Here is a 27,500-nt window from a genome sequence, read left to right as displayed (position 1 = left end):
ACACTAGTCGTTGCTCACGGTGAGGGCTGTTGTCTGCTGTCTGCGGCTGCAGAACCATGTTGGAGCTGCTCTGTGCTGGGCGCTCAGTCTGCATTTCAGAATCAAACCCTCAGCCTCTAGAGGTGGCTTGCTGCTGCCTCCCCTCTGCCAAGCAGCAGTGTGAGTGCTGGGCTCCTGCTGCTTCTCAGGACGCATTGCTTCCTCATTTGCAGAATTTTGGGTTGAACCAGTGGAGTCCTAATTATTCTCTAAAGCAGTGGTTCTCAACCTTCTGGCCCTTTAAATACAGTTCCTCATGTTGTGACCCAACCATAAAATTATTTCCGTTGCTACTTCCTAACTGTCATGTTGCTACTGTTATGAATCGTCATGTAAATATCTGATATGCAGGATGGTCTTAGGCGACCCCTGTGAAAGGGTCGTTCGACCCCCAGGTTGAGAACCGCTGCTCTAAAGTCATCTCTGGTATTTTAGGGAATTAGTAGCCTAAAAGTTTTGAAAATTTTATGTAGTTTTAAATTTTATTTAGATTTAGAAATTTAGTTCTAGGCTTATGTTCCCATAGTTTCCCAGAAAACAGTCAAGTTCTGGGGGAGCCTTGATTGAGAAGGAAGAACATAGTTTGATACTAAACTCTCAAAACTCTCTTCTTTTTGTACTTACTGCTGTGGGTAGCTAACAACTCTCCACAGTGACTTCGCAAAGCACTCCCGCGCCGACGCTCTTCCCCGGGGTAGGAGAGTTCCTAGAGCGATGCACATTAAAAGTGTAATTCTTTGCATTAAATTTTTTTTTATTTTTAAAATAGATCCTTGATGGTACACATTGCAGAAGTTTATTTCAGAGCGTGGAGAAAGGCTTCCGGGAAAATATTGGAGGTATTTTTATTTTATTAAATGTTAACACTTTGTTACGTTCTCCTTGGAAGAGTGATTCAAAGCCTGTGCTGGAAAAAATGAAAATCCTGTGCTGAGGCTCCGTCAGTATTGATAGTTTGGGCACATATTGGGTTAAACAAAACATTGTTACAATAAATTTACCTGTTTCTTTTTTCTGTTTTTAATGTGGCCACTAGAAAACTTAAAACTGCACTTATGTCTCACCTATTTCTGTTGGATAGTGCTGCGTGGGAACCTCAGCCACTTGTTTTAGTTGCATTATTTTCCAGAATTTAAAGATATTCATTTTGAATATGGCTCACCTTTAACGACTGTATAATATCTATATTATGAAGGTATGGTGATATAATTCATAATCACAATTAAGTATTCAAAAATACCAAAAAGTATCTGTCTTATATCCTTTATATTTTTCTCATACTAGGTTCTCAAATGTGTTTTCTTTTCCTCTGAGAGTAAAGTTTTTGCTTTAAGTAAAAAAGGGGTCTTTCCTTTGGAGGAATGGGCCCTGAGTTAGTGGGTGGGGGCCCGGTTTGCAGGCAGACAGGGAGGGTGCCTGATGCTTGGAGTTGATTTCTGTCTACTCTGCTCTGTGCCTGCTTATGCTCGGTTTATGTGACTCACCAACTTCTACTTCTAGAAAACAAAAGATTATTAACTTCTGGAATAGTTTTATAGCATAATTTTTTGGAGAAAGGGCAAAACCAGGACATTGTTATGCATTTTTTGCATTGTTTTATTACCGCATGAAACTTACAGGAAGGAATATTTGTCCCCTTTTTCTCCAGTAATGGTTTAAAACATAGAAATTTATAATTAAGAACTTAATTGTTTGACTAGGTCTGTGCCAAATTAGTACCAGATAGTTCTGTTTCTGCCCTTCCCCTCTCCCTCCAAGTTTTTAAAGCAAATTCCAGACATTCATTTCTTGTCTATGTTCTTCACTGTCCCTGTCTAGATAGGTTTATATGGTGCCATTGTCGCATGCAACAAAATTAGCAATTCCTGAGGAGTCTTAGAAATAATTAAGCCATATTTAAATTTATCAGCTTTGTTTTAAAAATGTCTTTAAAAATTATGTTATAACATTTCCATTTTTTAATTGATTTTTTTAAAGAGAGGAAGGGAGAGTGAGAGCAAAACATTGATGTGAGGGAGAAACATCGATCAGTTGCCTCCTGTATGCACCCTGATGGGATATTAAACCCACAACCTAGTATGTGCCCTGACTGGGAATCGAGCCCACCACCTTCTGGTGTATGGGACAACATTCTAACCAATGGAGCCACACTGGCCAGGGCCCAAAAATGTCTTTTTACAGTTTTTTCTTTTTTGCTCCAGCAAGTCTCCCAATGGCATTTGCTGGTTGTGTCATTTCACTCTCTGAGAGCATTGGTCCCGCCCCCCCTTTCATCTGTTTGATCCTGTGCCATTGGTATATTGGAGAAACCCGGTCATATTCTGGTTGTTGGCTCTGAAAGCCCAGAGCCCAGGAGGTGGAGCCAGGGATCTCCTATGTCATCACAGGTCGGCAGTGAGTGGTTGGTTCCCACTTATGACTGAGATTTGTTAGTGGCTTCAGGTGAGGAAATAGTTTCAAAGATGATGGAGAAGAGGTTAATACTAGCAGGAGGCTTCCCTTATATCTTTCCTGAAGCCATGGCATTTGGAGGACCAGGGCTGCTCCTGGCATCTGGCCTTGCCTCAGTCTCCCCACTGGGGATCCTTGGTGCCCTGGCCTCCCAGGAGCTTCCCACAGCCCGTCTTGCCCGGCCCCTCCCTGCAGCAGCTCCGAAAGACCTTGTTTCAGTCCCTTTGGAATCCGTCCATCCTTTAGAGGTAGGTCAGTGTCGTTTGGGAGGTCCTTGGAAAAAATCCAGCCCTCTGAGGTTATCAGGACGACTCAGATGAGGGCTCCCAGCCTCACTCAGTCTCGGAGCCTGCTGGCTTGAACTGCCATTCATCACAAGTTAGTATCTCATCAAATAAGATCGAGGAAGCTAAGTGTTCTCTGGTGAAAATTAGAGAGAGGTGTCCACTTAAAACAGACGCTCTGATGGAAGGAGCCAGGTTCCTTCCTCATGAGATGGAAGTTTGTGCTGGCACTGCTGCTCTGCCGGTCCTGCTGTCTGTCTGGAAACGCACACTCCGTGTCACTCCATCCGCTTGTTGTTCCAGACGATTGAAAGTGACTGCATCCAGGACTTCATGTACCACGGGATCCACCTCCCGCGGAGGTCTCCAGTGCACTCCCGAGTGCGCGAGGTGAGCAGGCCCTGACGCGTCCACTGTCTCACTCTTTCCTTTTGAGATCACTGTTTTTGTTAAGTTTAAAGCTGAAGTTAAGCCTTGGTGGCTATCAGTTCTAGGGGATTTTTCAGAATCTCGATATTGGTATCTGGCAGTTGTATCCTGCCACCAAAGCTCTAATTAGTGAAGCAAAGCAATACTGTTATGGTGTCAGAACTTAATGAAGCCACCTTAATTAAATTCTTTGACATAAATATGTCCAGAATCATCACTTTCTAATTTCCACTGCTGCTTTTTTTCCAGAACAGATGATAGTTGAGACTAATTTTATTATTTACTTTCATACATTTATAGTTCCATTTTGGTATTCTGCAGACCATATGGGATAGTGTTTTGTTAGTTTCTCTTGGTAAGATTTTGTTTTTAAAAAGTCATCTCAGAATTTATATCTGAATTTTATCTTTATACTGGAGGCCCAGTGCACGAATTTGTGCATGGGTGGGGTCCCTCGGCCTGGCGATTGGGGCCGATTGGGCTGTCTCGCCCAGTCCGGGGGGAGGGACCGTGGGAGGTTGGCTGTGGGAGCACACTGACCATCCAGCCGGCCGGGGGAGGGACCGCAGGAGGTTGGCTGTGGGAGCGCACGCATTGACCACAAGGGAGCAGCTCCTGCATTGAGCGTCTGCCCCCTGGTGGTCAGTGTGCGTCATAGCGACCAGTCAACCAGTTGTTTGGTCCCTTAGGCTTTTATATATATAGATTGTCAATGGTGTGACTGAGTAAGGCTTGCTTGTCAGTGCCCTTGCCACACTGGTAGGTGCCTGGTGATGGTTGGACTCTGGCAGGAGGGCTGAGTCCCCTTTGTTATGTTGATCAGCTGTTGCTTTTGGCACCGAGTGTCAAGAAGCTAAGTGGAAAAGGTAGACTCTTTCCTTTGTGAACAGTGAAACTGCAGTTGTTTGTAGAATGTCAATATACTAATTATATAATGTTTGAACGGGTAAGGAAACATTTCTTCACGTTATTGATGATTTAGTTTGAGTTATCCAAAGATAAAGAGCCCAGAGATAACCCCCTGTCCACCCCATCCCAGTGCGGTTCATTCAGGTGTGATCACACGTGTAGTTTGGTGTCTCAGGTTCTGTTTAGTCATAGGAGTGGCATCATGTTAAACTACAGATTTGTGACGTGGGTGCCTCACACTCTTGGAACCAAATGACTAAAGACTCCTTTTCATATCTGTTTTTCCTGCTGTGGTCTCTGAGTAATTAAAATATTATGAGTGTAGATAAATTTATGGGAAAATGCACAGAAAGAATTAAAAGGAAGAATACTAGATTTTCCTTTTAAAATGAAATACATTCCTGGACTCTAAGTAATTGTTCTTGCTGCTTATAACACATAGTTTCTTCTTAAAATTCTTTTTTGGATAAACTATATTTATATGATAAATTATTTTATCGATATGTCGAAAGAATCTTTGGGAAATGCTTCGGAAGTCTTCAGAAAGTAAAAGTCCCCGTATTAATGATGAAAGTCTTCTGAAACTGCATAATAGCAATGGTTGGTCAACTTTGAATATACTAAAACCGACTGAATCGAACACTCTAAAAGAGTGACTTTTTTGGTATATGAATTATCTCAATAAATCTGTTTACAAATGTTTCTGTGAACAAGTATACCTTGATACCAAAACTTGATAATATTGTATACAAAAACAGACTATAGACTCATATCACTTATGACATCAATAAAAACTAAGTAAAGATGAACAATCAGAAAAATTAATCTTTAGACTGTAGTTCTTTTAGGGTAAAGATGAGTCAAGTTCACTTAAAGCACAGGCTGTTTTATAGCCTGTTTATTTTTCACTTTTTACCTATGTAATCAATCCCCTAGAGTTGTGAATTAAGGAAGTGAGGCAGACTTGATTGTTGTTGGGGACAGGAGTCTGTGAGGAGTAGCAGAAACGCCCTAGCCAGGTGGCTCAGTTGGTTGGAGCGTTGTCCCTTATACCAAAAGGTCGCAGGTTCGATTCCCAGTTGGGGCACATACCTAGGTTTTGAGTTTGATCCCTGGTTGAAGTGTTTACTGGGGCAGCTAATCCATGTTTTTCTCTCCCTTCTCGCTAAAATCAATAAACGTATCCTCCGGTGAGGATTTAAAAAAAAAAAGTGGCAGGAAGATTCTGGCTGGGAAAGAAGGGAGCAGAAAAGAAAGGAAGAGAAGCTCAAAGAGCAGTTGTTGCTGGTTGTTCAGAAGCACTTGGTATGTGAGCTAAGTTCATGCTGTGCAGGACCACTGAGCAGTGACACTCACTTGGAGGGACAGGTGGGCCTGTGCTGGGAGTCCAGCAAGGCTCTTAGACCCGAGCAGAGCTGTAGCCAGTCCATCTTTACCTGGCACGCTGTGGAGACCACGTGGCCTGACACTTTTCTGTTTTATCCGAAAGGTTATGAGGTTTGTGGCTGTTGGTGGGGCCTTGCTCTGTACTTGTGCTGTGGGTTTCCTTCACATGTGGTGCTTTGTGTTCTTCTTTCTTGGCTCCAGGTGCTGAGTTACTTTCACCATCAGAAGAGAGTTCGGCAAGGCGTGGAGGAGATGCTCTACCGACTGTACAAGCCCATCCTCTGGAGAGGCCTGAAGGTGCACATGCCGGCTGTCTGTCGTGCTTAGACACACTCATTCCAAACCACGAGAGGGCAGTAGAAGCAGGCCTGGGCTGGGAGCCTCGTGACATTTTGGGATGAATGTTTTATTCTTTTATTAAATCAGACTGATCTGAGTTGGTTTAGTGCTGACCACACAGTTGGGAGGGGAGGAGGGGCTGTGCTCAGTAAACCAGCAGAGGTAGGGGGGTCTGCAGAGCTGGGCAGGGTGTCCTGGTTCCTCAAGACCCCCTGCTGAGACGGGGCGCCAGGATGACAGCACTGGGAGCATTCCAGTCACAGGATTGCAGCACAGGGGACGTGTTGGGGTGGGATGTGATGTCAGTGTGTCTCAGTGACGCAAGGTGGGCTTTGAGCAAGGAAGCGGTCTTCCATCTGTCAGCACTGAGCTGAGCTTGGCTGAACCTAAGGAAGGTCTCAGTGCGGTCTGTTTAAATTGTCTTTAATTCGTAAGTCAGTCTGTGCTGAGATGCCAGGACCTTTACTCAGACTCTCCACTGACGCCTTCTAATGCCGTCCTCTCTGTGGGCCCTGACACACTCTTCCTTCATTATTCCAGGCCAGAAACTCTGAAGTTCGCTCAAATGCTGCCCTGTTGTTCGTTGAAGCATTTCCTATTAGGGATCCAAACTTCAATGCCATTGAAATGGACAGTGAAATTCAGAAACAGTTTGAAGAGCTCTATGTACGTATTCATGTAGTCAAGCTCCTTATCACTTCAGCTCTGTCTGGCCTGGTGTGCGTCCCGGCTGTCCCCTGCATCTGCCTGTCCCTCCCCTGCCCCCCTGTCCCCCCATGGCAAGCTTTCCAGATGTTGACATTCTTCAAGGAAATCCATTCTCTCCCCGGTGACATTGTGGGTCCATAGTGCCCTTTTCTCTTCCTCTTCATCTCCTTTGGAACATTTAATTATTGCTTCATATAATTTTAAATGTTTTAAGTGTATTCTTGTCTCTCCAGCAGAGAAGTAGTATATCATAGGGGTTAAAACACCCCCAGGTTTGACTCCACCTGTGTAACTTTGGGTGACACTTTTCTGTCTTTTCACCTGTGAATTGTGGGTGGGGATACTGCCTACTGTGGAGTTGTGGGTCGTGTGTCTAAGGCAAACCTACAGGTAGTACCTGTTGCAGTTGTTTTTCCAGGTGACTGGGTTTTCAAATGAGGCATTAGGACGTGAGGTGTGACATTGTTTCCTGGGTGCTGTGGCTCTTCCTCTCCTTGCTGGAAAGTGCTGCCCCTGCTCAGTTCTCCACACTTCCGCACGCGCAGGTTCCTAACACAAGTAAAAACGTTAGTTTCCTAGTCAGTAGAAGAAAATTATAGGCAGAAATAGGAAAAAAAAAGTCATGATAATGATGGTTACCCATGGCACTCTTAAATACTTAATTTTGTTTGTTTTCTGACTAATTGTGAAAAATCTTAGACAGAAAGTTGAAATTATAGCCCTAGCTGGGTTGGCTCAGTGGATAGAGCCGTGGCCTGCAGACTGAAGGGTCCCAGTCAAGGGCACATGCCCAGGTTTCGGGCTTGATTCCTAGTGTGAGGCATGCAGGAGGTAGCTGATCAATGATTCTCTCATTGATCTTTTTTTTTAAATATGTTTTTTTATTTATTTCAGAGAGGAAGGGAGATATAGAAACATCAATGATGAGAGAGAATCATTGATCAGCTGCCTCCTGCACGCCCCCGACTGGGGATCAAGCCTGCCACCCGGGCATGTGCCCTTAACTGGAATTGAACCCGGGATCCTTCAGTCCGCAGGCGGACGTTCTATCCACTGAGCCAAACGAGCCAGGGCTCATCATTTATCTTTCTCTCCTCCCTTCCTCTCTGAAATAAATAAAAATATATTTAAAAGAAAGCTGAAATTATAATAGGATGTCCCTCTCCAGAAATCTCTCCTTTCTTTTTAAGAAAAATACATTTCTATTGATTTCAGAGAGGAAGGGAGGGAGAGAGAGAGAAACATCAGTGATGAGGGAGAATCATTGGTCGGCTGCCTCCTGTATGCCTGCAACCCAGGCGTGTGCCCTTGACCAGGAAGTGAACCATGACCTCCTGGTGCATAGGTCGATGCTCAACCACTGAGCAATGCCAGTCGGGCTCTCTCTTTTTTTCCTTGCTATTTTTTTGTTGTTGAAGATGCCAAATTAATTCATTTGTTCCTCAGAGTCCTGGTTTTACAGAACCCATCCCTACAGTGTCATTGGTGTGTTCCTCTGCCCTCTGTCTTCCCTGTGAATTGGTAGTTAAGTTTAGAGTTGAGGCGTCACGGTTTTGTGGGTTTTGCTGGTTGTGTTGGATTCTCCAGGTGCTCTCGTGTATTTCCATCAGATACGTAGGACCATTGTCTGGATTGAGTCATTGCAAGCAAAATGACTTTATTTTGGGCTCAGTGCATTTCAGCACTTGGAGAACTCGGGAGCAGTTTGCATAGTCAGTGTCTAATAGACTGGTGCTCAGGACAGTGCTCTCAACAGTGGAGCAGCCTTGGAGGCCCTACGTCGGCCACATCCTGTGGGCGGGATTGTCAAATCAGGCCCCATGAGGGCTGCAATCGTCAGCTGTGGAAATGACACTTGACCAAAGATTGTGGGTCTGCATGACCCGTAGTTCTGTAACTTGGAACATTGGATGAGTTGTGAGTGTCCAAAGTGCTTATGTGTAAAGCAGATGTTGATAGAAAGGGAACTGATTTAAGATTTTTAAGCTGTTTTCCCTCCTACTTCTAGAGCCTTTTAGAAGATCCGTATCCAATGGTCCGTTCCGCAGGGATCCTTGGTGTTTGTAAGATAACTTCCAGATACTGGGAGATGATGCCTCCGACAATTCTCATTGACCTCCTGAAGAAAGTGACCGGGGACCTGGCGTTCGATGCAAGCTCGGCCGATGTGCGCTGTTCTGTCTTTAAGGTAAGATATTAAGTTATATAAGCAATGTTTATTTATTGTAGGATAGTTAGAAAATACAGAGGGAAACATCTTAAAATATAAACATCATAATATCACTATTGACATTTTTTTTGTGTGTATGTCCAAGGTAAGGTTTTACCAACCAAATTATCTACTTGAAATGGTCTTTCTTCAATGTGTGTGTGTGTGTGGGGGGGGGGGGCGTACAGCATTTTAGAATAGGACCTGTATGTACTTTAAAATTTTTAAGTTATACATTAAAATTGACCTTTAAAAAAATCTTTATTGTTGAAAGTATTACATATGTCCCCTTTTTCCCCCATTGACCTCTTCTAACCCCCCTCCCCCTCTGCCCCAGGCCCTCACCACCCTATTATGTGTGCCCATGGGTTAGCACAGTGATTCCCAAAGTGGGCGCTACCGCCCCCCGGTGGGCACTGCAGCGATCCAGGGGGGCAGTGATGGCCACAGGTGCATTTGGGGGCGATGAGTAACTGCTATTAAAATTTTAAAAAAATTAATTTCCAGGGGCTGAGTAACATTTTTTCTGGAAAGGGGGCGATAGGCCAAATAAGTTTGGGAACCACTGGGTTAGCATATATGCATGCAAGTTCTTTGGTTCATCTCTTCCCACCCACCCTCCCTGCCTTTTTGATATCTAGTATATACTTTTCATAAGAATCTACAAAACTGTCCTTCCTCCATCATGCAGTCACAGTAGTTACTAGGACATCTCCATCTCGTTTCATCTGTAGTCCCACCCACTGTCTCCTAGAATTCCTTTGGAGCAAATCCCAGACATTGCATAATCTCATTTGTAAATATTTACCTATGACCTTTAAAATATAGATGTCTTTTAAAATAAGAAACCCATTTTCCTAATAACTGAAAAGAGAAGGTGGCAGGGCATATCAGTCTTCCGACAAGTCGGTGCCTGGACTGAGCTTGGGCAGGTCACTTGGCCTCTATCTGAGGAGCTTGGGTCCTGCAGGGTGGAGTCAGGAGGTGCAGAGAAGGTGAGGGCTGTTGGCATGGATGAAGGACTCTATGGTCTAAGCTTTGGACACCGCTTGACCAGCAGTGGTGCTGTGTTTCTTTAACTCAGAAGATTATTTTAAAGCTACTCTAATCTTGTTTGGGTGAAACAGTGGAGGAATAATGGTCAGCCTTTGAAACCATACTAATTCATTAAAAGTGTGTGTTAATGTGAAACCGTTTAAGAAAGTGTTATTTTCTACAGGTGTGTTTACTTATTTCACCAGTGGACCCAGATGTTTTCTCACCTGAACCTTTTTAGTTTATGTTCTAATTTGAATCTTGTCTTTCTCCTTTCTTGCAGTGTCTACCGATAATTTTGGATAACAAATTAAGCCACCCATTATTAGAGCAGCTTTTGCCAGCACTAAAATACAGTCTCCACGACAATTCGGAGAAAGTGAGAGTGGCTTTCGTGGAAATGCTGTTGAAAGTTAAAGCCGTAAGGGCTGCCAAGGTGGGGTAAATAGGGTTTTTCTTATTTAAGACATGAAGTAAATAAGTACATTTGTTTTCATCCACAAAAAGACAAAATTCAGCGTTTGGCTAAATGTTAGTTATAAGGGTCATCATTATTGTTTGGTGTTATCTGTGAGTTTTTCCTTCCACACAATGGTTCTCTGAAATTTACTTTCAAAAAGGCTGTTTCCACAGCATTGGGGAAAGAGCTCACACGCCCATCCGTGCAGGGTCCGCTGCACAGCCCTGCGGTGCGCTCGTGCAATGACATAATGCTGTGTGACCGTGAAAGGAAATGAACTTACACAGAAACAACTCTAAGATAGAAGAGTAAAAGCAAGCGTAGGAGCCAGCTGTTTGAAATGGGGAACACACAGCATTACAGCCCGTATTTGCTCAGATACAAATAAAACACCCTGGGAGAGTCAGGACGTTAGTGACAGCTGCCTGCGAGCAGGGATTGGGTGTCTTGGGATGGGGATCTGGGAAGGCCTTGTCACTGCTTAGGGTGTGTATTTATGCTTTTCAGATTTTGACCTGAATATTTTTATGTTTTAAAAAATAGTATATTTTGTATGACCTGCATAGTAAGAATACCTACATCATCCCCATTCTCACTACCTTGGTACTTGTGCTGCAAATCAGTTGATGGTGTGGTCTGTTTCTGGACTTGCTCTGTCTAGCCTTCCTGCTGTCCGTGCTGGGCCGGGGCCACACAGGCCTGGGTGCTGAGGGCCCTGAGTCTGGTGTGTGAACCCCTAGCCTCCTCCTTCAGAGCCCTCTGCTGCTTGGGCCCTCTGCATGTCCATGACAATTTTAGAATCAGCATGTCAGTTTCAACAACAAAGTGGGGTGCAGTTTTGATTGGCTTTGTTCTAACAGCCTGTTAAAATGAGATTCTGAGTCTGAAAGGGAAGTGTTTGGCTTAGTGTTGTTTGAGCTGTAAATCTGCTTGCACAGGATTCTGGAGGTGATGGCTGGGAGGAATAGAGAGGGCAGTTGTTTCTGCTTTACTAGTGAGTCTCCCCACGAGAAGGGGCAAGACCAGTAAGACAGAAAGAAGGCCTGGGACCGGAGTCTGGGCTTTGTCTTAATGAGGTGCTTCTTTTGTCTTGATCTTAGCTGGCTCTTAGAGGGAAGGCAGAGAGTGGCTTAGTGGCGAGGTCTCTGAAAGGTTTGTTCTTGAAAATCAAGGTCAGAGATTGATGGGCCTGTGGAGAAGCAGCTAACAGGAATGGGTGGTTGTCACCCAGTGGAATGGTGGGCAGCATGCCGCTGTCTGCTGCAGGTGGTGCTGGCACAGGCGCGGTCTCCTGCACCCAGCGTTGGAGGAACAACATCTAATTTCTTTTTTATTCTGCTCTGGAAATTTTGCTGACAATGTTAAGGTGACAGGAGCCATTGACAGGTCCCCTTGGTGCTTTCACACAGTTTTGGAAGATCTGCCCCATGGAGCATATTTTGGTTCGTCTGGAATCCGATTCCAGGCCTGTGTGTCGGCGCCTGGTGAGCCTCATCTTTAACTCCTTCCTGCCCGTGAACCTCCCGGAGGAGGTGTGGTGTGAGCGCTGCGTCGCGCTGCTGCAGATGAACCATGCTGCTGCCAGGAGGTTCTACCAGCACGCCCACGAGCACACCGCCTGCACCAACATAGGTATGCACGCCAAGGAGCCTGGCCGTAAGCTCTGTGCTCGAATGCATTGCTGAATGGTTTCCCTTGGATGGCACTTGTAGTTATTTGGGATTATATTTTACTATTAAAAGGCAATTTTGTTGAAGAAACATGTGAACAAACTATTGGTTATATTCAACATTATAGCAAAGCTGATTCACGTGATTCGCCATTGCTTAAATGCCTGCATCCGGAAGGCAGTCCGAGAGTACCAGGAGGAGGACGAGGAGAGGGAGAAGGAGAACGTGAGTGTAAGTAGGACACGGGGCCTCGAGCCCTGGGCCATGTTACCCCTCGTTTCCATGGGCTGTGATGTGAGTGTCCGGGCCCAGCACAGGCCACCCCAAAAGATCCCAGTGGCTAAAGTTAGGAATCCAGGGCCAAAAGCCTTGATAAACAAACCATGTTACCCCTTTATCAGTTACCACCCAAGTCCTAACTTGTTTATGTTTCTCACTAATTAGCACCCAAACCTAAGTGTCTTTGTCCTGTCAGTTCTTCACAAATTTATTGTTTCTTTGTCTAAAAAGTATAGAAAGCTGCTGGTTCATCATTTTAAAGAGACTCTGTTGTGCACACATATTAAGTTAATCTGGTTTTAGATTAGTTTATTATTTGTCCAGGAGTGGGGGAATTCTTCCCAATCCCCAACTTTAGGAACATTTTGTCTATTCTTTTAGTATTGATATTTCAGCTAATTATTTTGGAGGATCATAATGTTTTTGAAAGAATTGTTGTACATCCTTGGTAGTTCATTGTGGAATTTGTGTAGGAGTTAATGCAGAGGAAATTTATTATTAGTAACACCCCGTCCTAGATTTTCTTCGCCTTAAGCTTCTCTGTATATTTTTCTGTCTGGGGGTGGCATATGCATACTGTATTTTAGTTAGGTGGTAGAGCTCTTAACCTCTGCTGTAAGATGCTACTGAAAACATTATGGGGTCAAATTTCTAGGACTCAGTTTTATTTAGAATTCTCTTAAATAATTTATCAGAAGTGATTTAACCCTGACCAGTGTGGCTCAGTTGGTTGGGCATTGTCCTGTGCACCAGAAGGTTGCTGGTTTGATTCCTTGTGTGGGCACATGCCCTGGCCGTGGGCTCGATCCCCGGTACGGGGCATGGAGGAGGCAGCCAGCTGATTGATGTCTCATACAGATGTCTCGCATCCCTCCCTCTCTTCTTTTTCCCTCTCTCTCCCTCTCCCTCTCTAAAATCAATTAAAACATTTTTTTTAAGTAATTTATCAAAGAGATTGTTTGGCTGCTATTTCTTCAGAGCATAAGAAGAGAATGTTTAGGGCTTGGACACACTACTTGTCGGTACTGTCTTAAGCTTGTAACCAAACTTGCGTGCTCACAGACATTGAAAGTAAAATCTTAGGGCAGTTTTGTGGTGCTCGTCTAGGTTAGAAGACTCGCCTTGATAAGGAAGACACCAAAGATAGTTTACACTGTTGCTGCAACATGGAACTGTGTGCTGGCCCGAGGCGAGCCCTGGTGCCGGTCCGTCTTGCCTCGCTCCTGCCCTGTGTCCGCTCTGATACAGGCTGACAGGTTGCTCAGGGCTTCAGTGTGGCTTTGCTTAGTCCTTGGTCTCAGGCTGTCCAGCTACATGTCAGAAGGAGAGTACTGCTCACACGTGTGCCCCTGGACTCAGGCCTGTGTGGCACCTTCCCACCAGCCTTGTCCCTGCCCCAGTCAGGGACCGCAGGTGTGGGACAGAGAGAAGAGGGCATGAGACAGGGGGGCTGCATCTCATCGGAACAGCTGGCCTGAGGAGCGGCTGCATCAGTTCACAGGCCTTTTCAGCCTGGATTTGGGAAACCCTCAGCTGAGAGCATTCAGAACTGGCCCTGCTTTGTGTTCTGTTGGGATTTGAGTTCCTCTCTTTAGGGCTTTTCCCTCCATGTATGGATTGGGTGGGCAGGATTCTTCTGGAAAGTGATTCTATTGCTGCTAATCTTCAGAAACCTTAGCTGAAGATGCCAGGACAGTGAGCACCCCATCTGCAGGGCGGGGGCTGCCATGTGTAGGTGGGCACCGTGAGGGGCATGAGCAGGTGTGTGCTGCGGAGTGCCAGGGCTTCTGGGCCAGCCTCAGACTCGTGCTGATGGTGGGGATGGTTTTGCAAAAGAGCAAAAGCGTATTTTATGAGGTAATAATAGTTGAGACTGTTACGTTTTTTGAATATTGAAAGAATCCTCCAGGCTCATTATTAAAAATTTAGACGTTAATGAGAGCTTGCATTTTGTAATATTTTAGATCATTTTCTGTACCATCAGAAAACACAAGGGTTTAGAAATAAGTAGTTCCATTGTGAACTATGCTAGAAAAGAAATATAATTTGTCACATACATATTCTAAAAATATAAGGCTGAAAGCAAAAGTTTTTGAAGCTTTTACTTTTCCTCTTTGTTGTCTATGAAAAATCAAAGCTATTTCTGCTAAAATACAAAGTTGGCTTCCTCTTTTTTAAAAAAATATATTTTATTGATTTACAGAGAGGAAGGGAGAGGGATAGAGAGTTAGAAACATCGATGAGAGAGAAACATCGATCAGCTGCCTCCCTCACACCCCCCACTAGGGATGTGCCTGCAACCTAGGTACATGCCCTTGATCGGAATCGAACCCGGGACCCTTCAGTCCGCAGGCCGACGCTCTATTCACTGAGCCAAACCGGTTAGGGCAACTTCCTCTTTAATGAGATCTCACTTGGGAACTTAGCACATTTTTGTAAGAAGTGATGGTTTCTGTGAGGCACCCATGATAAGGCTGCAGAGCAGTAAAACACAGAATTAAATACAGAATGAAGTTTTGTTAATTTGTTATTTGTATTGTTCTCATAGTAGGCTTTGGTAGTTTTATTGCTTTTTAAATGTGACTGGCCATACCTCATTCAGAGTATTAAGTGCCCATTGAAAAATGTCACTATAGAAACGACTTTTGTCCTTTCTGTGCACCCTCATTCATCAAGCTTACTTTCCGTCATACTTCAGTAGAGAGCACAGCAGTACCAACACCTGCAGTGAGTCCGCCGTGGCCTCTCCTGCTCCTGCAGGTTCTCCAGCTGTCTGCTGCGGCCACCACAGGACTTGGTCCGTGTGTCTGCCGGGGTGCATATGTGCAGCTTGAGGCGATGGCAGGGGAGAATTTATTAGAGCCTTTGTGGTTCAGGCCCACATGCAGACGATAAACAGCAGCCATTATGGCTTGCTGCCAGCCTAAGTTGGGAAATGTCAATGCGTATATTAATTTAGAAACAAGTTGAGGAAACCCATGAGGAGCGGGGTCGGCGTCACACCTTCCAGCCTGTAGAATGGGCAGCCCGTCCCTGAGTTTTAGTGTAATCGCATTGAGTAATCAGGTTTTACACCTCCCCACACGCAGAGTCTCTTCACGTCGAGGTTTGTGATGAGAAGTGACATCCTTTAACAAATCAAAAGGTACAGTAAAAGAAAAAGCATGCTTTTTACTAGTGTGTTATGTCCCTAGGTGATGACAATAGGTTATACATTTTGAGGATTTATAATTCATGTAAACTGTTTATTGAAAGGATATAGGGTTAACGTAGAATGAGTTATTTCTTGGGTGGGCTTTTAGAAACCAATTTACTTCTGAGAGATTCTCAAATACAGAATAAACTCTTTTTCAATAGACATGAAAATAGACTTGATATTCTTTACATTTCTGCTTTCGTTCTAGAATTCTGAAGGGTGCTTTCAAAGACAGTGCTATTATCTTAGTAGTTGTTATGATTTGATTCTTTCACAGTAAAATTATTTGCATCTTAGGTTCTGGATAAAACCCTGTCAGTCAGCGATGCTGCATCCATGGCAGGTTTGCTAGAAATCATCGTGATTCTCTGGAAAAGCATTCACAGAAGTATGGAGAAGAACAAAGAGGCCAGGCTCTACACCATTGACAAGTTTGCCTCTGTGCTCCCTGAGTACCTGAAAGTGTTTCAGGTGAGATTGCCACCTGTAAGCAAGCGTATTGAGGTGACAGTGGAGCAGAATTAGCAGAAGTGCTTGACACGTCTGCTTCGCCCTGGCGCCTCGTCTGTAGCAGGAGGGGCTCAGCCAGTTCTTACCTGGCAGCGGGGTTGGCCACTAGCCTTCTGGGGGTGGAGGCCACATGCCTTTCAGCTTCATGTCCCCAGCACACAGGGGAATGTCAAGGGTAAGCACTCGATTTTTCTGTCTCTGCTGGTCTGTGGCACTCCTTTAGAATCCAGTTTGCTTTGCAGGGAATTGAGAAGGAGGAGTTTGTGAACATGAAGGTGCGGTAGCACCTAGGCTGTGTGGGCAGCTTCCATCATTTGATGCCGCACGAAAAGCAAATGGGAAGTGTTTGAGTTGTGTCTGTTATCGGGGCAGAGAGAACCAGGGTTGTCATTACTTCTGTTTGGGTGAAGGAAGCCTTCTCATTCCTTGACTTTTTAATTTACTTCTGAAGGGAGTTCATATTCAAAAACAAATGAAAATAAGATCAATAGTTAAAAATGCAAATTATCCCCAATTATAAAGAGAGCACGGTCTGAGTGACGGAAGATCATAGGTCTTGGGAACCCCATTCTCTTGGAAAATGTACTCTTGGCTCATCTGTGAGCTGTTTCTGTGACTGACACGCCTCTGAAAGGCAAACTGTCCTGTCCATGAAAGTCAGCAGCCTAGGCTGCCAAAGCTACCAGCACATTTAAAAGTTCAAGTAATTCCGTTGTCCTGAGACACCAGCATTATCTCGAGAATCTCAGAAGATAAACACAGACACCCAGAGGACCCTGGATGAGGTGGCAGCAGTGTGGCTGGGGTGCCTGGGAGCCCAAGGAGGCAGTTAATTAATTCCCTTTGTTCCAAGTGATGGCGGCAAGAGAGCTTCTCTACCTGCAGGAGCTCAGAGGACCCGTGGCCACCTGCAGGGAATGAGTCAAGGGCGTTTTGTGTTGTGTTCTGCCGCTGTGGGCAGATAGCAGTGGCGTCGTAAGTGCTCGGTGGTGCAGGCGCTGCAGAAGTCTGATGTGTTTGCCACATCAGCTCTCCCCACGCCTTTCCCATTAGCTGGCGGAGTCTGATTGGGAGGGATTAGGTGTTGGGAGGCAGCTCCAGCAAACTCTTTTCCACATTTCCCATCACACTATCTCGTCTTCCTACAGAGACTCTGGGTATTTTATTTAAAAATTTTCTCTAGTTTCATTCTCTTGAGTTTTATATTCAAGATACCAACCGTATGCAGATAACTTTTTTTCCTTTTATCAGCAATGTTTTTACAGCAAAAAATTTTGTTATTCTGGTTACTGATGTAGCCCCAGGTTCTAGATTGTTGCCTGGTACACAGTAGGTGCTTAATAAATATCTGCAAAAAATGAATACATTACAGAGCAGCAAAGTGTTGTGTGCACTTTGAAAATAGTTGTCAAACATGAGGCTTTCCAGAAGGTGTTAGTTCCCGCATTGCGCATGGCCAGAATTACCTGTGTAGTTCCTGCTGAGCCACTTTGAAAATAGGAAGTTAAATGGGGAGCTTTCAGAACATTGTGGTGTTTAAATACCCTTTCGCTTTGTCTTCCTTTTTGTGCTTTTAGGATGACCGCTGCAAGATCCCTCTCTTCATGCTGATGTCCTTCATGCCGCCTTCCTCCGTGTCTGCCTTCAGGTACTCTGCTCAGGGCAGCAGCGCGGGGGGAGCCCCACATCACTGTGCTTGTTGTCACTGACACTCAGCAGGCTGCCCCCCATCAGCTGTGACTTCTCAGATGCTGCTACTCGCTGTGCAGGGGAACAGGGGGCAGCTTCCCGGGGCTCTCACGTTGTCCAGGAACCCGTGGTGACTGCGCAGAGCTAAAGCCTCTGAGCCTCTGAGCCTGAGTCGGGCACTTGTCAAGCCCGACATGCTGAGACGCTAGAGCTGCGCTGTTGTCCACGGTGACGCGTTGGCCAGTGTGGCTGCGACATGGGGAGCATGGCCTCGGGCACTGTGCTGTGCTGCAGACCCACATGGACGCCGCGCCTCGGTGTGAGAAGGATGTAAATGTCTCTTCAGTAGTTTCCTTTATTATATCTTTAAATGATGTTGTGGGGAGATTGGATACATTATTGAAATTAATTTTACCTGTTCCTCTTTTTTATTTTTAATGTGGTGACTACAAAATTTACATGACTGACGTAGGGGCCTGTTTTTGTGTCTCACGTTTTATTTTTTATTTGATAGTGTTGGTTATTAGCTCAGTAAAAATTACTCGTTTTTATTCATATTTATGATACAATTAATATTTTGATGCTAAGCAAACATCGTTACCCCCAAATTTGGACTCTGCTCTGGAGTCTGATGGAGATAACAGGGAAACGGAGGGTGGGTTTATGTGGCATGTCAGGGAGGACTTGACCCTGAACCTGGCGGCACTGACGCTCCTCTTCCTAAAGCTGCTTCCAGTTGTCCTCGCCTTTTTTTAAAAATATATTTTATTGATTTTTTACAGAGAAGAAGGGAGAGGGATAGAGAGTTAGAAATATCGATGAGAGAGAAACATCGATCAGCTGCCTCCTGCACACCCCCTACTGGCGATGTGCCTGCAACCAAGGTACATGCCCTTAACTGGACTCGAACCTGGGACCCTTCAGTCCACAAGCCGATGCTCTATCCACTGAGCCAAACCGGTTAGGGCTGTCCTCGCCTTTTAGACAAGCGGGAGATTGCTGTGGAAGCGTTTGGTCTGATTTTGTGTATGTGATATGTTTAGCTGCAGTGTGATTTCCACACTGAGAAACCAAGAGGAGGGGGCTGCGGAGAGGAGCTACTGCACGCTGCTGGACTGTCTCTGCTCCTGGGGACACGTGGGGCACATTCTGGAACTCATCTGCGACTGGCTGCCAGAGGAGCCCCCCCAGGGAAAGGTGTGCTCACGTCCCGTCTCTTTAGATCTGCTGGCGAGGGCGACTGTCAGAGCGGACGCTCTCCTGGGACAAGTGTGTCAGTTTGTTGCTCTCCTTCTCTCAGACCAGCTCGGCATCTAAGCGGAAGGTGCAAATCCACGCCCCACGCCCCTTGAAGCCTGAGCTGGCATTGGTTTACGTAGAGTACTTGCTGACCCACCCGAAGAACCGAGAGTGCCTGCTCGCTGCGCCCCGGAAGAAACTAAGCCACCTTTTGAAAGCACTTGCAGTGTCCAAGGTAACTTTATAGAACAGATACAGACCTGTGAGAGTTAGTGACGCGCGTACTAGCAGGAGTGACAAAGTCAGGTCTAAATGTTCGTATTTATGTGGAAGTTTTCCCAGCTGAGAAGGAGTGGGGAGCTGTCTAGTCCCCCCTCAGTGTGCAGACAAGGACATGAGGCGTGGGTGACTGACAGGCTTAGGAGGCGGGACTGCCCGTGGGTTCCAGGAAAAGTAGGGGAGTGTCCCCGGCACAAGTGACAAGTGGCTCTACCCCCATGACAGGCTGGAGGGACGTCCCTTCCCTCTGTGTTGCTGCTGCCAAACAGGGCCCTGCTCCTGTTAGGTGCACTGTCGGGGAGTCCAGCCTCAGGTCCCACCCTGCCCGCGGAGGAGAGCCATGTTCCCAGGGAACTGCTTTTCTCTTTCTTTTCTGTGTTGGTTGGTCTGTCTTGACAGGGCTATCTTTGCTCCTCACAGAGGGCAGGTCAGAATTTACCCCGGGGCAAAGGCTTCACCAGGCTTAAGCAAGAACTTACAAGTGATGTTCCTGTCCCCTAGTGGGAGACTGCAGGGGCAGAGGAGGGAAGACTACATTTCTTGGACAGCTTTGCCGAGTTGCAGAGTCACCTCTGCTGCTCGGGCTCCCTCTCCTGGTGCAGTTATGTCAGGTGCTTCCCACCATCCTCGCCACGCGTCCTCGCCACGCGTCCTCGCCATGCACGGTGTGGTGGCGACTTGTCAGCGGGAACATGCCCACAGGCATCTTATTTTGCAGGTGGATCTGGAATCAATTCTGCAGCCGCCTGGTGGGAAAGCTGAGCACTTCAGTGAAACAGCTGCCCTGCGAGCCTTCAGCCTGCACTGTCGGCTGAGCATCCACCTTCAGCACAAGGTGTGTCCCGTCTCCACCCCGGGCCAGAGCAAGAAGCACCTGGCCAAAGCCGCCCGTCACTAGGTTATCTTTTTGTCGTTGGACAGTTCTGCACAGAAGGAAAAGTTTACCTGTCTACTTTGGAAGACACCGGGTTTTGGTTAGAAAGCAAGGTCTTATCTTTTATTCATGATCAAGAGGAAGACTATCTGAAACGCCATCGGCTTATTTATCAGCAGATCATCCAGGTTAGCATTCTTCACACAGGCCTTCCTCCTTCCGGGCCTGTCAGGTGCTTCAGGACTACGTTTCCTGTTTTCAAGCGGTAACTTGAGATGGGGGTGTTGCTCTCAATACTTACATTGGCCTTTGAATGTCTACAGTTTATTCTTTTCAAAGCATAAACGCTGCATAATTTTAATGTAATTTTATGCATTACATGTGATAGGTGTTTACTAATGTTTATGGCATTACATAAAATGTAATTAGATTTCCTATGGAAACATGAGAGTTAATGTATCTTTATGGCAGTTCCTTTATGAAACATCTTTGGAGATGCCTGCTCTATGTGCTAACTGGCAGTCCATCCGCTGTGGGGAGCTTTGTGGGCTGGGCTACCTCTTTGCTTTCTCTGGACTTTGTTGGTGAGTCACGTCTGCACGTCTGTCTCTTACAGACCTACCTGACTGTGGGCAAAGATGTGGTGATGGTCGGCCTTGGCGATGGCAAGTTTCAGATACAGCTTTTACATTGGAGTCTCAGGATCATGCACACAGGTACCGCCATTTCGTAAAGGACTGGTTGGGACAGTTAATCAAAACCCGTCCCTCTCCCCCCCGTCACTGTGCTGGTCAGAGCTGTGGCTTTAAACAGACAGATACAGAACACGAACGAGCTCACACCAAAAAAGGGATTTACAGGCTGATGCAGCCAGGGAGTTCAGAGGTGTTTTTAGCATCAGACGTCAGTAACTCCAGTGTTTCTGATGAGGTCTTGGGGGAGTCTCCTGGCTGGGTTTGCCCATTGTTGGGTGGCTTTGCTGTGTGTGGCTGGACATTGGCCTGGCCGCCAAGCCGTCTGCTCCTCCCTGTTCTCCAAGGCAAGGTCACAGAGTGCTCGTCATCTGCCCGGCCACATGGGGCTGTGAGTCGGTTGTTTCATGCCCCCCAGGACCACTGGGAAGTCGCCGTTTCCCCAGGGACTGGTGCACCTAGGAACGTATACCCACACTGACTATGTACTCAGTACTAAGTGAAGTGTGTTCAGTGGATGAACGAGGGGCCAGCCACCTGGGCCTGGGCCTACCGATGGTCTGGGTCATTCGCCTGTGGGTTCCAGGGCCGAATTCTCACAGCCCCGTCACCTTATAGCGGGAGGAGTGGGGCTGTGGTCAGAGTCAGGTTCAGGGGAGTGCTACTGGGCTGTGACCCCCACCCCACAGCCTGGGGAGCCATGTCCTGTGTGGACTGGCTGTGAACTTCTCCCTGTGCACCGATGCTACACATGCTTCCTCCTGAGATCTGTGGAAACTTGGGAATTGGCTTCTCAGTTTCTCTAAGCCTAAGTATTACTGGAAATATAGAAATGAGGTTATCATGTAACAAATTCAATATTGTGTTTTGAAAATTAGATTCAGTGAGTCTGTAACTCAGTCGACATTAGCTGCATGAGTCTTGACCCCATGCTGCGGACCCTGTCCTGCAGGGCCTTGTCCTCGTGCCTCCTCCACTGAGGTTGATGCTCGAGCTGCAAGGCCACTCTGCTGTTCCAAGCATGTTTCCTTAGATGAACCTGAATGACAGAGTATACATTGTGTGTTTAAAATAGCCAAACTTAAAGACTAAATATTAAGTAGGACAAATATTATTGCTTTTAAGTTTAAAATTTCTTTTATTGATTTGAGAGAAAGAGAGAGAAACATGGATCTGAGAAAAGAAACATTAATCGGCTGCCTTGCACATGCACCCAGTATGGGATCGAACCCGAAACCTGGTATGTGCCCTGACTGAAATCGAACCCACCACCTTGTAGTGTACAGGATGACTCTCCAACTAACTGAGCCATCTGGCCAGGGCCAAATGTTATTGCTTCTAAAGTTTGGGTGTTTTTTTTTCTTTTTTTAATCCTTTATAACTCGTATTTTCTATTGTGAAAATAGCATTTTAACCTTATGCTTAATCATTGAAACACTAAAAAAAAATTTTACGTTTTTCAAACTTTTTTTTCACTTAGGAATTATTTTAAAGCACCGAATCTATTTTTAGTATTCATAAAATTTACTTTTCTGAGGCATTAACAAGAATTTTAGGCTGTGTATAAAGAGTAATTACAGGTAAATAGCAGGTACATTATAATCAAGGCACTTATCAAATTGTCTTTGTTCTTTTTAAGTTTCAATAAAGGTCAGTTCTTTTTTTTTTTTTTTTAAAGAACTTTAGATCCTCCAGTGTTGCCAGTTTCACTATGAAGAGGTGTGTATTCCCCCAAACAAAGCCCTAGTTTAGCAATTTTCAAATGGTGTACCAAAATAATTTTTAGAACATGACTATTAAGTCAGGGGCACTGACCTCTTTTCCCTTAGATTGTCGAATTAAAAAAAATGACAACAGCCAACACAACAATAGACATCTAGTGTGAATTAATAAAAATTATACCTATTTTTATTTTTGATGGGCAAAAAAATCATATTTTTTGGTGTGCCGCAGAATTTTAGTAATTATTTTGTGTGCCAGGGGATGCAAAAGGTTGGAAATCGCTGCTCTGAGCTACTGATGTGACTTCTGATCAACTGAAATGGTATTTGTACTTGAGCAAAGATTCTTACTTATCAGGATTGCCCAGAGGTGAGTCAGCTCTGTGGTCATTCCTGCAGTCCTGTCACAAGTGGCACTGTGCTGAGCAGTTTAGCTGTTCACTGAATTAATGAAATATTTTAATTAAAAAAAAAAAAAAGTAACCCGCCTGGCCGGTGTGGTTCAGTGGTTGAGTGTTGACCCATGAAGCAGGAGGTCACGGCTCAAAAATTCCCTATTGGGGCACATGCCCGGGTTGCGGGCTCAATCCCCATATCAGGGCATGCAGGAGGCAGCTGATCAATGATTCTCATCACTGAAGTTTCTATCCCTCTCCCTCTCCCTTCCTCTCTCTGAAATCAATTTTTAAAAAAACAACAACAAACATTTGAAAAAAGACACCAGTCACCCAAATATCCTAATATATAAAATCCCTGGGTCCGTCACGACCGGAGGCTCGACCAACCGGAAGTCAGTCCTGCAGTCAGCACTGGGTTGCTGTGGCGACCCAGCTCTGACTGCTGGTGCTGCAGGCACGGTGACCCAGCACTGACTGCTGAGGGGGCTGTGAATCAGGCCCGGAGAGAGGCCTGAAGAGAGAAGCTGGGACTGATCTGTAGCCTCTGTGGCAGCTATTGATCAGCACTTGCCTCTCTCCAGCAGCGGCGCCTCCATTTCTCTCCAGGTCTTCACCAGGGCTGCTGATCAGCCCCGCCTTTTTGATCAGGCCCTGTTGATAGGCCCAGAGATGCTGACTGGCATAGAAACCGACCAATCAGAACCAAATCTGAGTGAGATATGAGGAGCCAATGGCTGCCTAGGAGGCAGAGCTTTTGACGCTGACTGGCATAGAAACCTACCAATCAGAACCTAATCTGGGTGTACTGTGGAGGAGCCAATGGCTGCCTAGGAGGTAGAGCTTTTGACGCTGACTGGTATAGAAACCGACCAATCATAACCAAATTGGCCAGCAGAGGAGGGCAGTTGGGGGTGAGATCAGGCTGGCAGGTGAGGGCAGTTAGGAGCGATCAGGCTGGCAAGAGAGCAGTTAGGGGTTAATCAGGCTGGTCGGGGAGCGGTTAGGGGGTGATCAGGTTGGCAGGCAGAAGCGGTTAGGGGCAATCAGGCAGGCAGGCAGGCGAGCAGTTAGGAGCCAGCAGTCCCACAGGGACCGGGCCTAAACCGGCAGTCGGACGTCCCCCGAGGGCCAGATTGGAAGAGGGGCAGGCCGGGCTGAGGGACCCCCCCCCCCCCGCACAAATTTCGTGCACTGGACCTCTAGTTACTAATAATTAAGCATGGCTTTCTCCAGGCAGCAGTGTGTCTTCCAGAAGAGATGTCCAGATGTGGAAGTCCGAGCTCACAGAATCACAGGGCCTTCTGCAGTGACACAGCATGTGTGTTTCTGAAACAGCCTGCATCCTCCTGCAGTTAGGCAGTGACAGTGATGGGCTGTGGGGCAGCATGAGAAATGACAGTCCTGCAAAAATAGCGCAGCGGGAGAGGAAGGAAGGCTGTCTTTCTAGTAAAAGTTACAGCAAACACACAGCATTGTCTTACATGGAAGGGGAAGGGCAGGAGTGATGGCGACCATGGCCCTGTGTGGAGTTGACTATGCCAGGAGGACCAGGTGTGTCTGAGCTCTAGGCTGCTGGTAACCAAACTCACAGTCAGGCTCATGCGCCCTGCCTAGCAGTGGCCTGAGTGGTGCCCTGCAGGGCAGCAGGGGCGTCCTGTGTCTTCTGTCGCCCACACTGTGAATTCTGGCTATCTCCAGGACTTTGTCCTATTTACTGAACTGCTGTCTATGTGTATTTGGTTCTAAGGCATATACTGCTTGAATATAATGAAATCACTTTGAATTAAATTTGTAACTTTTCAGGTTTCTGTCAGTAATTGAAGGTATGAGTTATGTGTGTGGCCGTTCCCCACGCCCCAGGACTGCAATGGCTCTACGGACAGACCCTCCTGTTCTCAGGGCCCTGTAATCTCGCACACCGGCCACTTCTGAGCTGTTTGTATTTCATTTGAGAGCCTCAGTGCTCCCTTCTCGTCTGTTCCCTGGACTGACTGACGGGCGTGGAAAGAGTGTGTCCCTTGCCTCCTTTTATTTATCTTTTAACCCTCACCCGAGGATATTCTCCCATTGATTTTAGAGAGAGTGGAAGAGAGAGAAAGAAAAAAATATCAATGTGAGAGAAACACATCCTCTGGTTGCCTCCTGCATGAGTCCTGACCAGGCCCGGGCCGGGGAGGAGCCTGCAACCGAGGTACGTGCCTTTGACCGGAATCAAACCTGGGACCCTTTGGTCTGCAGGCCAACGCTCAATCCACTGAGCAAAACCAGCTAGGGCCCTTGCCTCCTTTTAAATAAAAGAGGTTAGTTTCTTGAAAGTTTCTACTATATTCACAAAGATTTTAGAAACTTTGTTGATTCTGGTAGTGCCAGAGAGACTTCTTGAACACAATTGTTTCTTATACCTACTTTAGCAGATAGTAGCTTCTTACCTGTCTCAAGTAGAGCTTACAGTATCTAAAATGGAGGTAAATTCAAGATCTCTAGGGTGTGCTGCAGGATTAGGCGAACACTTGGAAAACATTTTCCCAAATCAACATTGCACAGTGAAGTGATTCAGAAGAGAAAGACAACCAATACACTACAGGTGTTAGAAATTTAACAGTTGGCCTGCGAGAGTGCCGTCAGTCATATTTTGAAAGCTTGTGGGCCATCGTCTCAGACTTGTACTGTGGACCTGGTACTGATTGGGTGTCACTGTTAGGGGAGAAATAAGACACATTCTCTAACCAGGTATCCAAGGCACACCTGCCTATGTGTGCAGTGAGCACGGTTCTCGGTGCCTGAGTCAGCGATACTGTTCTTGAAGGTATTGGTCTTACTGGTATCTTTAAAGGAACAAGTTCCATCTATTGAAATTTAGATTAATCTGATTAACCTGCTATTGGCTTACTAGGGACAACTTCTTTAAAGTCACCATAATACACAAGTATTAAGTAAGAATGCGTTATGTTTTCAACTAAATTATGTGATTAGATAACTGATTTTTCCAATTTTCTTTCTAGTGAAGGGATTCTTTTATGTTTCATTGCTTCTTGGCATTCTGAAAGAGGTAACTGAAAGTTCCTTAAAGCAGAAAACAGATTCGGACGAAGAAGTTGCAACGTTGTTTGATATGGTCCAGAAAGTCTTTCAGAAACTGTTGGAGTGTATGGCCTGGAGCTTTAAGAAGAAACCGGAAGAAGGCCTGCGGGTACTCACGTCTTCACAGGGTGGGGTGGTTAGACATCAGGTGGACCTGCTGAGCTGGCGGGAAGGGGCATCTGCTCTCCTGCAGGCTGTGAGCACTTGCTGTCACTGGACTGCTGGGTTAGGTGCCGTGTGGCGGAGGAGGTAGTGCTCGCTGCCACCTTAGGTGTACTTGCCACCCATCACAGATTAGCATGGCGCACTCTGGTATGTGGTGTGAGCCAGGTTTGACTGTCAGCTTGGGTACAGGTGTTCCTGTGTTGAGGGCACAGGCCAGCAGTGAGAGCTCACCTGCCATTCCCTGTAGATGATAAGACTTTTTCTGGTAAAATGCTAAATTCCACCTTAGCTCCCCTCTCTTGCAGCTCATACTCCTTTGGCTGTGAGAGGCCCGAGCTGGCAGGGCCGGCAGCTCCCTTTGCTGATTGGGTGCTGAGTGGCCTGGAGCCAGGTTTGCATTGCTCCCAGAGTCCTGTTGTCATGGAGAGCGCCTTGTTTTTCTAAGTGCAGTAGTGGCTAAAAACATGGATGAGCTACTTTTTTTTTTTTAATCCTCACCAGAGGTATTTTTCCATTGATTTCTAGATAGAGATGGAAAGGAGTGGGGGAGAGAGAAACATCTACATGAGAGACCTGCACATTGGTTGGCTCCTGCACGCACCCCTACTGAGGACCGGGAGTCAAACCTGAGACCCTTTGGTCTGAGGGCCAGCACTCTACCCACTGAGCCCACTGGCCAAGACTGAGCTACTTTTTAATGAAGATTTAAAAAATGTTTACGTGGGAGGGCGTTTATGAAATGTTGAAACTTCCAGTTTCGTTCTGGTCCCAGCTGAGAGAGGTAACTGAAGGTTGGTGGCGATATTTTCTCTAGCCTGGTATTTATTTGAGTTACATTGAAAGGTTTCTGTTTTTGATGAGTTGGTTCTAGTGTCGGTTGTCTGTGTAGTGTGATGTGTGGTAAGACTTTCCACATTCTCACCGAGCCTGTGACCATGGCTGAGCAGCTTCATCCGAGCACATAGCTGATGTTGCGTTCAATGTCAGTGATGTTTCTTCACCTTTTCTTTCTTTCTTTTTCTTTTTCTTTTTCTTTTTTTTAAATATATCTTTGTTGATTTCAGAGAGGAAGGGAGAGGGACAGAAAGATAGAAACATCAATGATGAGAGAGAATCACTGATTGGCTGCCTCCTGCACATCCCCTACTGGGGATCAAGTCCACAACCCAGGCATGAGCACCCAACCAGAATCGAACCCGGGACCCTTCAGTCCGCAGGCTGATGCTCTATCCACTGAGCCAAACCAGCCAGGGCCACCTTTTCTTTTTTCTCTTTTGATATTATTGATACTTTTGTTCTTGGAGGTTTTTTCTCTGTTTTGGGGCAAACAATGGCAGGCAGATAATTGCTAATTGCGAGTGGGCTTCTTCCTGGTCTGTCGTCTTCTGGTTGCGAACTTAGCGATGTGAGTCAGCAGCCAGAAGGAGAGGCGGGTGGACAAAGGGCAGGCGGGGTGGG

The 27,500-nt window shown here is 46.0% G+C and overlaps 1 protein-coding gene across 4 annotated transcripts in view; it reads left to right on the top strand.

The window, feature by feature from the left end:
* The window catches only part of NCAPG2 (non-SMC condensin II complex, subunit G2), a 63,703-nt gene that overhangs the window by 24,264 nt on the left and 11,939 nt on the right, over nt 1-27,500 (top strand). For 2 of the 4 annotated variants that reach the window (XM_014535562.1, XM_005861186.2), the window contains 16 exons: nt 809-878; nt 3,078-3,164; nt 5,700-5,795; nt 6,378-6,503; nt 8,554-8,733; nt 10,073-10,225; nt 11,659-11,881; nt 12,047-12,150; nt 15,692-15,865; nt 17,482-17,552; nt 18,637-18,790; nt 18,894-19,067; nt 19,830-19,946; nt 20,033-20,173; nt 20,602-20,701; nt 25,799-25,986. In XM_014535562.1, the coding sequence (XP_014391048.1) occupies nt 809-878; nt 3,078-3,164; nt 5,700-5,795; nt 6,378-6,503; nt 8,554-8,733; nt 10,073-10,225; nt 11,659-11,881; nt 12,047-12,150; nt 15,692-15,865; nt 17,482-17,552; nt 18,637-18,790; nt 18,894-19,067; nt 19,830-19,946; nt 20,033-20,173; nt 20,602-20,701; nt 25,799-25,986 (2,158 nt within the window). The remainder of the gene's footprint in view (nt 1-808; nt 879-3,077; nt 3,165-5,699; nt 5,796-6,377; nt 6,504-8,553; nt 8,734-10,072; nt 10,226-11,658; nt 11,882-12,046; nt 12,151-15,691; nt 15,866-17,481; nt 17,553-18,636; nt 18,791-18,893; nt 19,068-19,829; nt 19,947-20,032; nt 20,174-20,601; nt 20,702-25,798; nt 25,987-27,500) is intronic. The other 2 variants (XM_014535559.1, XM_014535560.1) reach the window with 2 other exon arrangements.

The sequence above is a fragment of the Myotis brandtii genome, unplaced genomic scaffold (genome assembly GCF_000412655.1).
Source record: "Myotis brandtii unplaced genomic scaffold, ASM41265v1 scaffold145, whole genome shotgun sequence".
NCBI lineage: Eukaryota > Metazoa > Chordata > Mammalia > Chiroptera > Vespertilionidae > Myotis > Myotis brandtii.
Note: the sequence above shows the minus strand (reverse complement) of the source record. Positions and strands in the feature narration are given on the sequence as shown.